Source organism: Eubalaena glacialis, chromosome 14 (assembly GCF_028564815.1).
Source record: "Eubalaena glacialis isolate mEubGla1 chromosome 14, mEubGla1.1.hap2.+ XY, whole genome shotgun sequence".
Taxonomy (NCBI): Eukaryota; Metazoa; Chordata; class Mammalia; order Artiodactyla; family Balaenidae; genus Eubalaena; species Eubalaena glacialis.
The window spans coordinates 61839212-61854883 of NC_083729.1; the positions used below are offsets into that span (position 1 = coordinate 61839212).

Below are 15672 nucleotides of genomic sequence, written 5' to 3' on the forward strand. Positions count from 1 at the left end.
TAATGTTAATTCTTACCATTTAGGTGCCGTAATCAAAAGAGCATGGTACTAGCAGAAGGAAATACACATAGATCAATGGACCAGAATAGAAAACCTGGAAATAGATCCACACAAATATACCCAATTAATTATTTACAAAGAAGCAAAGGCAATTCAATGGAATAGGAGTAGACTTTACATTAAATGGTGTTGGAGCAATTGGACATCCATCAGCAAAAAATTGAACCTCATCCTAAACTTCACACCTTATATGAAAAACTCAAAAAGGATCATGGATTTAAATGTAAAACACAAAACTATGAAACTTTCAGAAAAGAGTGTAAGGAAAATCTTAAGGATCTAGTACTTGGCCAGAGTTCTTAGACTTGACACCAAAAGTAAAAGTAAAATCCAAAAGAGGAAAAATGGATAAATTGGATTTCATCAAAGTGAAAACTTTTGTTTTGCAAAAGACCTAAAAGGATGATAAAGATAAATTATAGACTAGCAGAAAATATTTACAAATCACATATCCAACCAAGGCCTTATACCTAAAATATATAAAGTCTTGGACTTGCCTGGCTGTCCAGAGGTTAAGACTCTGCTCTTCCACTGCAGGGGGCAGGTTCCATCCCTGGTCGGGGAACTAAGATCCCACATGCTGCACGGTGTGGCCAAAAAATTTAAAAAATAAAATAAAAAAGTCTCAAAACTTAAAATTAAAAAAAATCCAATCAAAAATCAGCAAAAGATAGGACATTTCACCAAAGAGGATATACAGATCACAAATAAACATATGAAAAGATATTCAACATCATTAGCTGTTAGTGAAATGCAAATTAAAATCACAAGGTACCACTACACAAGTATCAGAATGGTTAAAATGAAAAACAGTGATAATACCAAATGCTGGCAAGGAATCGGACAAACTTGGTTACTCATACATTGCCCACCAGCACAACCACTCTGGAAAATAGTTAAGATTCTTTTGAAACTAAAAATGAACTTACCATATGACCCAGCATTTGTACTCTTGGGCATTTATCCCAGAGAAACGAAGATTTATTTTTACACAAGAACTTGTACACAAATATTCATAGTAGCTTTATTTGTAGTAGTCCCAAAAGGGAAGCTGCCGAAATACCCTTCAGTGGGTGAATAGTTAAACAAACTGTGGTCAATCCATACTATGAAATACTCTTTAACAACTAAAAACAAGCCATTGATACTCAGAACAACTTGGATGAACCTCAAGGAAATTATGCTGAGTGAAAAAAGCCAGTCTCAAAAGGATACATACCACATGGTTCCATTTATGTAGCATTCATAAATAGCAGTTAATAAAGATGGAGAACAGATTAGTTATTGACAGGGATTAAGAATGGGAGAGAGGATGGGTGTAACTATAAAGGAGTAACATGAAACAGTCTTTGATAGTACAATTGATTATCTTGATCATGGTGGTGGTTATGCAAGGCTACACATAACAAAATTGTATAGTGCTATATACACATACAAGTGACTGCATATATAACTGGTGAAATTGAAAAAGTTTTATGGGCTGTACTAATACCACTTGTTGATTTTCATATAGTTCTATGGTTGCTTAAAATGTTAACATTGGGGGAGTTGGTGGAAGGGTGCACAGAACTTCCCTGTACATTTCTTTGCAACTTCCTGTGAATCCATAATTATTTCAAAGTGAAAATTTTTAAAAATTGGATTCTGGGGTTGCATTGGTCATATATTCAAGTAATACATAACCTCTTTGCCAGGGGTGAATAGGACATGGTAATCTGGTATGCAGTATCATCACTATTATTCCAATTATCACCAGTGGTATCAAGGAATGAAGTTTAAGGGCAGGCTTTGGAAGGCGAAGTATCTGTGGCACTTAAGTCACTGTGACAACAATAGTGATTATAAAGATTCTAGATTTACCTGGTTTCCTATGGCCCCAGTTAGCATATTTAGAGAAAAAGAGAAAAGTTATAAGCATACAATTAAAACAAACATGGAGGGACTTCCCTGGCTGTCCAGTAGTAAAGATTCCGGGCTTTCACTGCAGGGGGCACGGGTTTGATCCCTGGTCGGGGAACTAAGATCCCACATGCCATGGGGCATGGCCAAAAAACACAAACAACAACAACAAAAAAAACAACAGGCATGGAGAACCAGAAGACCTCTATGGCAGCTTTGAAGTAGCTCCTCATCTGGTGTCATAGAGAAGGTAAGGGTGAGGAGCCTCGATATGACACATTCCCCTCAGATCCTGCCAGCCACTTGGTAGCCGGTTGACTATATTCAGCCCCTCGCATCATGGAGTGTACAATGCTTTGTCCTCACCAGGGATATACACGTTTTGGGTCTGGATTTGTCTTCCCTGAACTCAGGGCTTCTGATAGTACCACATTTGTGGACTTATGGATGGATTTATCCATCAGCATGGAATAGCATTCAACCTCACTTTGACAAGGAGATACATTTTTTGGTAAACGGACATGTGGGCCATGGGCTCATGCCCACAGACTTCACAAGTTTTACTGTGTGCTCCATAACCCAGAAGCAGGTGGCTGATAGGTGGAATGACCTGCTAGAGTAGTTATGGCACAAATTGGAGACAACATCTTGGAAAGTATGGGTGTTGTACTGCAGATGCTTTATATACTTTATTTTATTTTCTTGTTTTTTGCAGTTTGTAGCCTTTTATTTTATTTTATTTATTTTTTATTTTTGGCTGCATTGGGTCTTTTTTGCTGCACGCGGGCTTTCTCTAGTTGCAGTGAGCAGGGCTACTCTTCGTTGCAGTGTGCAGGCGTCTCATTGTGGTGGCTTCTCTTGTTGCGGAGCACGGGCTCTAGGCGCGCGGGCTTCAGTAGTTGTGGCTCACGGGCTCTAGAGCACAGGCTCAGTAGTTGTGGCACACGGGCTTAGTTGCTCCATGGCATGTGGGATCTTCCCAGACCAGGGCTCGAACCCATGTCCCCTGCATTAGCAGGCGGATTCTTAACCACTGCGTCACCAGGGAAGCCCGCTTTATATACTTTAGACAGAGGCCAATATGTGATACCATCTCCCCCATGGCCAGAATGCATAGGTTTGGGAACTAAGGAGTGGAGGTGTGGGTGTTCCCTCTCACTATTATATCCACTAACCCACTTGAAGGATTTTTATTTCCCATCTTTGTGACCTTGGCCTCAGTCTTTTTGGAAGTACCTAAGAGAAGAATGCATACACCAGAATGAATTGGAAGCTGAGACTGCCCTTTCACCTTTTGGGGTTCCTCATGCCACTGGACGAACAGGAAGGGAAAGAGATCATTGCACCTGATGGGATAATTGGTCCTGTTTACTGGGGGAAACTGAGTTTCATGGGAGTGTGCCTCTTACGACTCACTTGCCCAATAGCCCTGGTCAATGGAAAACTGTGGCAATCTGATAAAGACAGGACCAGCAAGGACTCAAATCTGCCCAGCGTTCCTGCTGGCAGAGGGTTATGCAGAAGATGGAATGAGTAATGGAAAAATTAAACTTGATTATCAACATAGGCCTTGTTACCAGATACAGAGGTGGAGACTATAGCAGGTGATTCTTTTTTTAAAATCTCTATTTCTCCTATTATTTTATATGCTGGGTGTAACAGACTAAGGATGCTCTGATAAGTACCCAATTCTAAAACCACTAAGGGACTTGAATATTAGTAAAGATTGATCTCAGAGCCTAGGCTTAAATAGGATCACCTTGGAGGATAAAGTGTTGTCAAATGTTAGGGGTGCTAACAGAATATGATCTCTGGATCAGATATTGGGCAGTGATTGGACAAGAGAGAAGAGCAACTGTGAAGTACTGTGACTGGATGGGAAGTACTGCAGCGTGGTTTGTTCTGTTGTCTCAGTAGGACCTTTGGCTCAGTTCTGTTTTTCTCAAGCCAACTATATTCCTAAGCTGACTCTATAAAAAGAAAGCTCTTGGGAAGGGTGGGGATTTGCCAGGATCAAGGAGTTAAGTGAGTTCCCTGGGTTTGAGGGAGCCTGGTTAATAGAGAGTGTTGTGGAAAGACAGAGTCCTACTGAAATCACAGGGTATGAGCCTTGAAAACCAGTCATCGCCCTGGATAGCATTCATCCCAAAGCTGATTCTCCCCAGGCTTCCTTCTGTGCCTGCTTTTCCAACCAGTTCTTTCTCGTTGGGCAGGATTACGTTCCATGTAGTGGGTTCCTTCTTTTTCAGCTCATCTTCTAAGCAATGGAATGGTCCCTAAGGTAAATCGAGATATTACTAGATGCATATCGCTGAGCTACTGTAACTTCCCCCAAATGGCCAGAGAGTGGAAGTCTCTCCTCACCACCTGGGCTAGCCCTTGCACTAGAATCACCATCTCCAGTAATCATATGTTCCAGTTTCCCCTCTCCTATAATCCTCACCTAGAGCCTCTCTTGCATGAGTCTTGGTGAGGATTTCCATGCAGGGGTGCATCTTCTTGATCTGCAGGACTCTCTCTCCTGCCCTCTGGTAGTTATGCTGCTTTGATCAAGGACTATCTTTCACCACTTTGTTGGGTTTATGTAAATACTTCTACTGTTAAAACCATAAATGCTTCTGCTATGGTCTGAATGTTTGTGGCCCCCAAAATTCATATGCTGAAATCCTAACCCCTAAAGGTGATGCTATTAGTAGGTGGGACCTTTGGGAGGTGTTTAAGTCATGAGAGTGGAGCCCTCATGAATAGGATTAGTGCTTTTTAAAGAGGCTCCAGAGATATTCCTAGCCTCCTTCTATCACGTGAGGACACAATGAGAAGTCTGTGACCCGGAGAAGAGACCTTACTCAACCATGCGGGCGCCCTGATGTGAGACTTCCAGCCTCCAGACTGCGAGTAAAAATTTCTGTTTATGAACCTCCCAGTCTATGTTATTTTGTTATAGCAGCCTGAATGGACTAAGACAGCTTATAACATTTTTACAGATGTTAGAGACCATAAATATTATTTGTGGTTTCATTTCTAAAGTTTTAATTTTATGAAATTAAATAATAGCTACACATTCCAATAGTAATAATAATAAAACAATAATAATAACTAGCTAATATTTACTGAATGCTCACTATACACCAGACAGATATAATGTTTGTAAAGCACTGTATTTGTCAGAGTTCTCTGGAGAAACAGAACCAGCAGGATATAAATATAAATACATAGAAAGAAATTTATTATGAAAGATCGGCACTTGTACTTAATGGAGGCTGAGAAGTCCCATGACCTGCCGTCTGCAAGCTGGTGGCCTAGAAAAGCCAGTGGTGCAGTTCCAGTCCTAACCCAAAGGCCCAAGAACCAGGAAGGAGTGGGGTGGGGTGGGAGTGGAGGTTGCTGATGGTGGAAGTCCTGATCTGAGAAGGCCCAAGAACCAGGAGTGCCGGTGTCTGAGGGCAGGAGAAGATGGATGTCCCAGCTCAAGCAGAGAACATATCTGCCCTTCCTCTGCCTTACTGTTCTAAGCAGTCTATTCAGTCCCTCAATGGATTGGATGATACCCGCCTGCATTGGTGAGGGTGATCTTTACTTAGCCTACCGATTCAGATGCTAATCTCTTCCAGAAACAACCTCACAGACACCCAGAAATAATGTTTTACCAGCTGTCTGGGCATCTCTTAGCCCAGTCAAGTTGACACATAACAGTTAATCATCACAAACACTTGTCCCATGAGGTAGATGTTCCTATAGTATCCATTTTACAGACAAGGAAACCGAGGTCTCAGGAAAGTAGGCTCTCATGCCCAAGGCTCTACAGCTAGAAGGTGAAGAGTGAAGGTTTGAATCCAGGTAGTCTGACTCCAGAGTCATCCTTTTACACTGGTGCCATTGTCCTTTTCTTGTCCTACTGGTTTTACAGTTTTTAGCGGAATATTATCTCCCTCACCTTCTCTCCCTCCCCCAAATGCTCTCTTTTGCCACTTCAAGCCAATCTCCGGACAAACATAGTCTTCTCAGTCCTGGTGAAATGTACACCCTCTGGATTCAGGAGTGCATTTACCTGGCATTTAAGGTTATGATCCAAAGAGCCAAAGCCTGTGCTTTGACACTACCTAGGTCAGTGTTTCCTGGTCTTTGGTCCATATAAGAATAACTGGGGAGTTTTTAAAAGCCAGATTCCTGGGCCTTTTGCAGAGATTTTGATTCAGTAGGTCTAGGAGTACAGAGGAACCCAGGTGTCTCCATTTTTTACAAGAAGCTTCCAATGCAGGAAACCTTCAGATCGAGCACACTTTAATAAATGCTGATGAGTCAAATATTTACTTCTCTTGGTGTCCTTTCTTTTCCAAAGTCTCAGCCTTCAGGCAAGGAAGACACACTGAAAATGCCAACAGTTTGTTGCCCTGTTAAGTCCTGGAACTATTCTTTAGGCCTTTCCTGGTGGTGTCTCCCCAGATAGCCACAGGAGTCCTTTGGTATGTAAGCTTCAGAAAGCTCTCTGGCTCAGCTCTGCCCAGAGATGCACAGAAGGAGCCCTTCACACCCGCTGCTCCTCATGGGCATCAGCTCTGCCTAGGCCCTTATTCTGTGCCTCAGCAGGGAGCCATCCAGCACCACCATCTGCCTCTTCCCCCTGCTGGGGCCTGGAACAGGTTTCCTCCCATTTGCTAAGATTGCTGCATCCTGGGATGTTGTAGCCTCTTCCAGAAGATGAGATAGCCTCACTTTGGAAAAAGTTTAATTCCTTTTCTTTTCCTCCATCACCTTAGTTTGGATCTCCTCAGAAGTGCACTCGTGCTCTCTCCCCTGCTCCAACGCCCCGCCCCACCCGTGTGTGTGTGTGTGTGTGTGTGTGTGTGTGTGTGTTTCTCTCATCCTCTCTAGAGACTCCTCATCCTTTGGCATTGATGTGAAAGGAAGACCGTGCTTACAGACTGACCTGCTCACATTGGTCCCAAGGCCGTGCTTCCTGCACTTCAGCAGGTGGGCTGCTCCCACTCCGTGCTCAGGATGGGGCTTTCAGGGGGCATTTCAGAGACCACAGGAACCCCACCCCTCCATTCTGAGCACACTCCTTTTCGGTGTATCAGCCATGCCTGAATGGATAAAAATAGTCTCTATCTATTGGGTGTTTACTAAGTGTTTATCATGGTAGATTCTCAGGAAGGTCCCTTTCATGGAAAATTGAAACCTTCTGACATTACCGTAAGTTTTTCTCCTCAGCGTAAGCAGATGAGATGACCAGAGTGTGAGCAGGATCTGTGGCTCTTCGCAGGCGTGGCAGAGACCTGTGTGGCTGAGAATGTGCAAGTCATGTAGTGTTGACACATTCTCTCTTCTGTTAAAATCTGTCGCTGCTTCTCTTCTTTCTTTCTGTTTTCTATTGGAAAATGGTATCAGACTTGTCGCTTGGTGTCTCAGTGAGGCTGGAGAGCTGACTCTCCTTTTCTACCCTGAAACAACAAGCAGTAAAAGTGGTCTGAACACCAGCCCTTTTCAATGATAGTCTGGCTGCGTGCGTTGTCAGAGGCTTGGTGCATTAGTTTCCTATGGCTGCTCTAACCAACTGTTACAATTGTGGTGGTTAAAACAACAAAATGTATTCTTTCACAGTTGTGGAGGCCAGAAGTCCAAGCTCAAGGTGTCAGCAGGGCCATGCTCCTTCCAGAGGCTTTGGGGGAAAATCTGTTCTTATCTCTTGTAGCTTCTGGTGACTGCCTGGCATTCCTTGACTTGTGGCCCCATCACTCCAATCTCTGCCTCCATCTTCACATCACCTTCTCTGTGTGCACCTGCCTTTCTCCCACTGCCTCTTTCTTATAAGGATACATGTGATTGCATTTAGGGCCCACTGGGATAATCCAGGATAAACTCCCCCTCTCAAGATCCTTAACTTAATCACATGTTTTGCCATGTAAAGTAATATTCACAGGTCCTGGAGATTAGGAAATGAATATATCTTTGTGGAGGCACTTTTCTGACTTGGCTGTGGAAAGTAGGCACCCTCTATTGTTAGCCCCCAAAGATCGAGCAAGGCGAGGCCACCCCTTGGCCCTGGACAATCCAGACAATTGATGAATCTCACCTTCAGCAGAGGGCAGGAACAGAGTGGACATCTCTGCATTTGATAGGAAATAAAAGATAAATAAAATATTTTGAACAGCCTCTGTATCCTGATATGTTGTAATTGCTTAACCTGCTGTGATTAAAAAAAAAAAAAAATCCCTATCCAGGCCAGAAAAGGGAGGCACCCTTGATTTTGGAAAACCTTAAAATAGTGTTTTACATTACATGCATTTTATTCTCATTTTATCCTCACTGCAAACTGTGATTGTATTCATCTTACAGATGAGGAAACTAAGGCTCAGAGATAATAAATCTGTCAATAGTCATATGGTAACTGGGAGCTAACACTGCTACCATCCCCACTTTCTGTTCCCGGTACACCTGACCCACTGGCTTCCTCTGCCCAGAACACAGAGCATGTGGTCCCAGAAGACCTGAGCTCATAGAAGCAAAAATAGGTTGACCTTGAAGATTCAAATAATTTTTCCTTAAATTGCCTAAGTTGGGAAGGGTTCTACTTATTTACCTTCTTTCCCAGAGGAGAAACCAAACTGTAACATCTTACGGAAAACCCAAACGAAATTTTTGGCCAACCCAATACAAGAAGATGTATAAATTCTGCATGTCAGCCAGGCTATCTACGGAGTAGAATTCATCTTTAGAGACTTGCTGAGCTGAAGCTGACTGACTGCCTATTTAGCACCTTCAGCTAGAGATCCTGACTTTGACATGGTTATGGTCTATGAGGGTCATCATGTATCATTGTTCAGGGCACTACCTGTGCAACTGTACATGGCAGCCCAGTTGGTTATTCTCTCATCCCAAGTAAGGGATGGACCCCAGCCCACAAAAATCCCCCTGACAATAACACACACCCATAGACCTTACTTTACCCTCTGAGGACTTTTTCTGGGTTACATCAAAGCTCTAAGTACTGTTAAGACTCCGTGCTTCCACTGCAGGGGGGCATGGGTTGGATCGCTGGTCAGGGAACTAAGATCCCACATGCCACCCCGTGTGGCCAAAAAAAAAAAAAAAGCTCTAAGTCCTCACATTCTCCACTCCTCCACTGCTTTGCTTCCTTCCTGGTCTGATTCCAACCATAGTTCCAAAGCAGAGAAGATAGGCAGAAATATAAGACGCTAGTGGTGCTTAATATACCTTGAAAGTCATAGCCAAGGATCTTTTACAGCAAGAAACAGAATTATGCTTCAGGGACTTCCCTTGTGGCACAGTGGGTAGAAGTCCTCCTGCCAACACGGGGGACATGGGTTCGATCACTGGTCCAGGAAGATCCCACATGCCGCGGAGCAACTAAGCCCGTGCACCACAACTACTGAGCCTGCGCGCCTAGAGCCCACGCTCCGCAACCAGAGAAGCCACCGTAACGAGAAGCCCGCACACCACAACGAAGAGTAGCCCCCGCTCGCCGCAACTAGAGAAAGCTGGCGCACAGCAACGAAGACCCAACACAGCCAAAAATAAATAAAAATTAAATCTTAAAAAAAGAAGAAAAAAAAAAAAGAATTATGCTTCAAATTACCCTAATCAAGATGTGGAGGGATTCACTATAAAGACACTGGATACAGTTGGATTCTTGGCTACTAGCAATAGCAACCAAACCTGGGCATCTGAATCGAGAGAGTTACAGGGGAGCTTTGGGGGCTCACAGAATGGAGGGAAGCTGGCAGTCGTGGCTTGGGAAAGAAATAGAACTCAGGGCAGCAGGAGTCACAGCTGTGATCCTTCGTCCTACAGCAGGAAAAGGCTGGTCATTTGCTGTCACTGCAGCTGCCATGTCTGACTTCCTGAAGCTCCTAAGGACTTACTTCCAGTCCTGGGAGAGTGTCCATCTGGCTGAGCCTGGGCCACACTGTACAGTGACAGGGAGCGAGAGGCCCTGGCTCTGAAGTTTCTAGAGAGGAAGGCACTTCTGCTCCCTGGGACCACTTACGAGGAGTGGTGAGAGGGCGTTTTAGGAAAGAGAGGTTGAAAGCTGGGAGCCAAAAACGATGCATATTCACCTCCAAGGCCATCTCAGAATTCATGGGCAGAAAGACTCATGAGGGATGGGATCCAGAAACAACTAGAAGGGTCTCTTTCTCTCTGTTCCCTCCCCCTCCCCCATCATCTCTTTTTCTCTGACTGCAGAACTTTCTCCCTGCAGGGAGCTCTTTCTGAGGCTCCGTTTTATTCATCTGAGCTCCAGCCACACACAGAAGCTAACATCTCAGTTCCAGTTCCAGATTCTTGGGAAAGATCATCGAATTGCTTCAGCTTGAATCCGGTGTCTTTCCCTGTCTCCAGGGGGGCGGTCTCAGAGAACATGGTTCTTTTAAATAGAGAAGACACCCCAAACATGTCCTATATATTGAGGAATAAAGTTGGGGGGCATTCCCACTAGGGGTTCGTATCTGTACAGGTGTGGCTATGCATAAAAAGTTTGAAGAGGACTTGCTGCATGAATAAACAGTGTAGAGAAGTTGCAAAGGGGATGTTTAACCTATAAAGAAAACTGGTTTTTCTCAAATCACTTTAGTCGCATTGTATTTGCAAGCAGCTAAGTGCTTCTTGGATCCAATTTTAGCTCTGCCTTGCAGCAGGTTCATGTTACTTTATGCATTTGAATAGAGCCAAACTGTACTTCTTTAAAAATAGAACATAATTTGGACTTTCCCTAGATCAACAGGGCCTCTTGCCCTTCTTCTCAATGAAATTAAGTTTTACTCCCTATTTGGTACCCTTCTCTAAAACTGGAATCTGGCAAACTCCTGCCACATACGAGGCACCCTATAAACGTTGGTTGAATGAATGAATGAATGAATCAGCCAATTAATTCATCCAAAGGTTTTTTTCTCCAGCAACACATAAAGGCCAAGTTCAGCAGCAAGAAGCTTGATCTACTCCACCTGCTTACAGAACGTCCCTCCCAATTCCTCCCGGCTTTCCTTCATTCCATCTCCACTTTCACCACCTTGGGCCAAGTCACCGCCATGTCTCACTTTGACCCTCTGCTATAGCTTCTAACTGGCCTCTTCACCTCCACTCTGGCCCCTTGCACCCCATTCCCCCCAAAGCAGCCAGAGATGCTGAAAATAAACCAGATCCTGTCATCCCTCTGGACCTGGCGGGCCCTAGGCAGCTTCCCACAGGCCCTGTGTGGTTCTCTTCAGCCTCACCTCCTCCAACACCCCCTGCCCCCAATCTGCACTCCAGTCAGGATGTTCTTTCTTCCTGGACTCTTCCCAGGACCGTGACCCAGAGCGTTTCCTTCCTTCTCTTGAGAACCCTCTTGTCCTCTGCCCCAACCTCAGTCTTGCCCAGTAAACTCCTAACTGGCCTTCAGATCTCATCTCAAATACCTCTCACTGTCCAGGGATGAGATTAGGGCTCCCTACTATCTGCTCTCACACACCATCATTTTCTATCCTTTATTGCACTTATTGTAATGGTGTAAGATTAGCTTGATTACTTCATAAGCGTCAGTTTCCCCCACTGAAGTGGAAACTCCATGAGGTCAAGGACTATATTAATTTTCTCAGGCTGCCATAACAAAATACCACAAACTGGGTGACTTAAACGACAGAAATTTGTTTTCTCACAGTTCTGGAGGCTAGAAGTCCAAGATCAACCTGTCAGTCAGCAGGTCTGGTTTCTGCTGAGACCTCTCTCCTGGGCTTGCAGACAGCCCCCTCCTTGTGGTGTCCTTGCATGGTCTTTCCTCTGTGTGCATGCCTCCCTGGTGTCTCTTCATGTATCCAAATTTCCTCTTCTTATAAGAACCTGTCAGGTTGTATTAGATTAGAGCCTACTCTAAGAGCCTCATTTTAACTTAATCACCTTCTTAACTGGGGTTAGTGCTTCGATGTACAGATTGTGGGAGAACACAATTCAGCCCATAACAGGGACCATGTCACTTATGTTCACCGTTGTGTCCCTGTCACCCAGGACAGTGCTTGGCATGTTGTAGGGCTCCATACATACCTGTTAAATGAATGATTAAATTTAAGCCCCCTCATTTTACTTTTCCCCCAACCACATATTGTGCTAGAGGCAAAGAAGAGGCACAGATTGCAGCAGGAGGACTATAAGTGACCACAGTGTCTGCTATTCTGATCTTAAAATCACAGACCTTTGGGGGAGTGTTGCTACCTCCTGGTACCTTCATATAAGGCAAAGCCAGCCCCCTGTCAGCAGCTGACCCTTCCTGCCCTGGGAGTGTGTGCTACCCCCATGGGCTGCTGGGGGAGAAGTTTTGCTGACAGCTGCACAGCCACACCCATCCAAGTGGCCCACTTTAGAAGGTGAGTCACCCAACTGCTGGGAGTGGGTCCACACAGCTCCCGGAAGGCAGTTTAGCAACAGGTACTAGGACCTAAAAAAAGGCATGTCCTGTGCCCTTATAATTCCAAAGCTAGGAATCCCATCTGAGGAACAAGCAGAGGGGGGCTCAAGATGGGTTTATATCCCAGTTTTTATATAAAAAACGATTTCTCACTACTCTGATGGTAAGAAACTGGGAAGAGCCTAAATGTGCAGCAATGGGAGAAAGCTTTGAGAATTTAAGACATTCATATGATAGAAAATTAGGTAGCTATTGAAGAAAATTGTTTATAAAGAATTTTTAATGATGCAAGAAAATGGTACATGAAAAAGCAGGACACGGAACTGCACAGACACTCTGATCTCAGGTATACAATAAAGACTAATTTACATGCATATATATATGCATGCAATTCACAGGAAAAAGTCTGGGCTGGTAAACAAACAAATGTTAATACTGTATTTTTCAGACTCAGTGATTTCTTTCTTTTATGATTTTGTGTTAAAAGTGGCATGTGTTGTTTTTACAACCAGAGAAGAGGGGTACAAAGTTTTTAAGGCAGCCGGCGCTGCCAGTCAATGAAATTCCTCAGCTCTGGTCTTCCCTAGCGAAAGCGCCGGCCCTGCGCCTGCTGCCCAGCGCGTCCCCGGGGCGGTCCGGCTGGCTCCGAGGGAGAGTGCTGGAATCCTCGCGGCGGGAGAAGGCGACGGGCTTGGCGTCGCGCACTGCCGGAGGTGGAAGGTCAGGGGAGGGACCAAGCCTTTCTCCTGTCCAGGAGCGAGATCTGAACTGCGCTGGGGGCCCGGAGCCCTGGTCCAGCCCTCAGCCCTCGCGGCCGCCGCCCAGTCCGCTGTTCCACCGCCAGGTGCAAAATGCCGTGTCATTGGGAGAGTCTGCGGCCGGAGCATTGAATTACAGCTTAGCCGAGCCCGGGTAGGGCGGCGGGGGTGGAAGGGGAGCAGAAGCCCCTGTTCTCCTCGGAGCACCCGCTGACAAGCGGGCTGAGCGCAGCCGGGGCGCGGACCGAGTGGAGCCCACTGGAGCAGCCCGGGACTGGCCTTGTTCCTCTTTAAGAGCCGCTGCTCTGAGCCGGAAGCCAGTGATCCAAGCCGTTCTTCCTCCGCCAGCTCTCTCCAGTGAGGGAACCCTCGAGCTGCGCCTCGACCGTCCCCGACCTTCCCCAGCCCTCTCCGCGCCCTGGGCGCACTGGGCCCTGACTCCCGCCAGTCATGCTGAGGGTCTTCATCCTCTACGCCGAGAACGTCCACACCCCGGACTCCGACATCAGCGATGCCTACTGCTCTGCGGTGTTTGCAGGTAGGAGGGGCCCGCAATCCCTCCCGGGAGGGGAGGATGGGGTCGGAGAGGAGACGCCGCGGCTCTCCATCCCGGAGAGCACCGGAACGTGAGAGACCAGACTCCTCGCCCAGACCAGATTGACTTTGAGTGTTGCAAAAACACACACCCTCGGAGAGAGGCGACTCAGAGGGAAATTGAGGCAAAAGGGAGAGGTGGCTGGGCGCCCTGGAAGCTGAGCCCGGGTTGGGGCTAAGAGGGGCCTGGAAGACGGGGCCAGCATCTTTCCTCGCACTCTCTGGATCTCTTAAAAGAGGCCTTTCCGGGTTGTGTGCTGCAAAGCGTTGTACTGCAGGGCTCCCCGCCTCTCCCCGGAAGACTGGTCCCCGGACTATTTGCAATCCAGCTCTTCCCCCCGCCCCGCCTCGAGCCCCGGCCCGGGCCTGGTGGCTCTCCTCGGCCTTCGCTCTCTATTACAGGCTGGGCCGGCAGGCAGGCGGCCCCTGGGGGCAGAGCTATCGCCCATCGGTCCAGGGATCCTACCCTTGCTTTGGGCACAGGATGCGGGAAATTTAGCATGTTGGGGGTGGTAGCTCCATCATCAGGTTGAGGCTACCTTGAGCAGGGGAGCCTGCTTCCCTATCAGATTGAGACCTCCCACAGGAAGGTCTTTTCATGGTGATGAATGGACTACTCCAGGAGGTGACAGCTGGGCCCTGTCTGCTTCTCTGCGACCCCCCCTCTGGGTGGAGCTAGAGCTGGGGTCTACACAGCTGGGTCTGTGGGTTTGGAGCCATACTGAGGGAGAAGGACCAGAGGGCAGGAGTGTGGGAGCCCACCTCCCCACCCACCCTGTGGGTTCACTCTCAGCCTCTGTTACCTGTCTTTCCCTTTCTCCCCCGGAAATCTGGCTACATCCCAGGCCTCCGGCAATCATAGCATCGGCTGGTTCCTGGCCATCCAGCAGACATTCCCTTTCAGTTTCACGAGCTCCTGGATCTACCTGTTCCCAGACGCCCATGTGCCCATGTGCTCCTGGACACATGCACAGCTGAAGTACATGTGACACCTGCAAGTTCCAAGGAGTAGAAACTCATAGAATGCAGGCATGTGTCCATAGCAATGTGCGCGCACACACACACACACACACACACACATTCCTGGGTGTGAGATTTTGGGTTTCTCGAGGAGGAGTCGCTGAATGGGCCCTTGGCCTGGAAAGAAGTGTGCACCAAAGGGGGTAGGAGGAGTGGGAGGTGACACTCCAGCTGTGCTCTTTTCCTAACGCGTTGCTTTGACCTGTTCTGACCAGTTTCCCACAGTTGCCTTCAGAAATGAGCTTTATCAAGGTGTTTCCAGGAGGAGAACGAGGGCACAAATCGGGGGCCTCCACACTTCCTCTGAAACCTTGGCTCTGGGCAGGCCAGGCCAGTGGTTCATCTGCATGGCCCGGACTAGCAGCCTGGCTGAGGGCCCTGGGCTGAGAGCTGCAGACCTCCAGGGAGCACCATTCACTCTGTAAATAGCCCCCTGGCTGAGGGGAGGGAGGATACATTGCAGCCAGAGGGAAAACAGGCACCCTGTGCTTTAAGCAACCACTCCCGCCCCAGCACCCCTCGCCTGGCACAGGGCCCCCTGAGGGCTGAGCACCCTCTGGAGCTGTCCAGTGCACAAATGAAATGCAAGAAGGGTCACCTTGGAGCCCCTGCCTCTGTTCTCAGGGGTCTTGTCTCCTCTGGCGTCCACTCAGCCTGAACCAGATTTTTCTTCACCTTCTCTGACCACACCCCCAGCTCCCAACACCTCCCTGCAGGACAACACACTTGACTCAGCCTTCATGGCGCCCCTACCCAGACCAAGCTCAGAACCCTAGTAAGAGAAAGGAAAGAATGAATAATGAATAATGAAAGGGGAAGCACTTTCTCACCCCAGAAGTGCTTTACCTAGAGGAAATCCTGTTGCTGTGGCTCCTCTCCTGTCGTCATTTCTGCTCCCAGGGCCGCCTGTGGAGCAATCGCCCCATCCTGTATCCTCGCCCT

At 47.0% G+C, this 15672-nt stretch overlaps 1 protein-coding gene across 5 annotated transcripts in view; it reads left to right on the top strand.

Moving 5' to 3' along the window:
• Positions 1-13100: 13100 nt before the first annotated feature.
• DYSF (dysferlin) overlaps positions 13101-15672 on the top strand; it is a 235980-nt gene continuing 233408 nt past the window's right edge. For 3 of the 5 annotated variants that reach the window (XM_061210975.1, XM_061210972.1, XM_061210969.1), the window contains exon 1: positions 13102-13654. In XM_061210975.1, the coding sequence (XP_061066958.1) occupies positions 13567-13654 (88 nt within the window). In that variant the 5' untranslated portion in view covers positions 13102-13566. Of the gene's footprint in view, positions 13655-15672 lie in introns of all 5 variants that reach the window. The other 2 variants (XM_061210962.1, XM_061210974.1) reach the window with 2 other exon arrangements.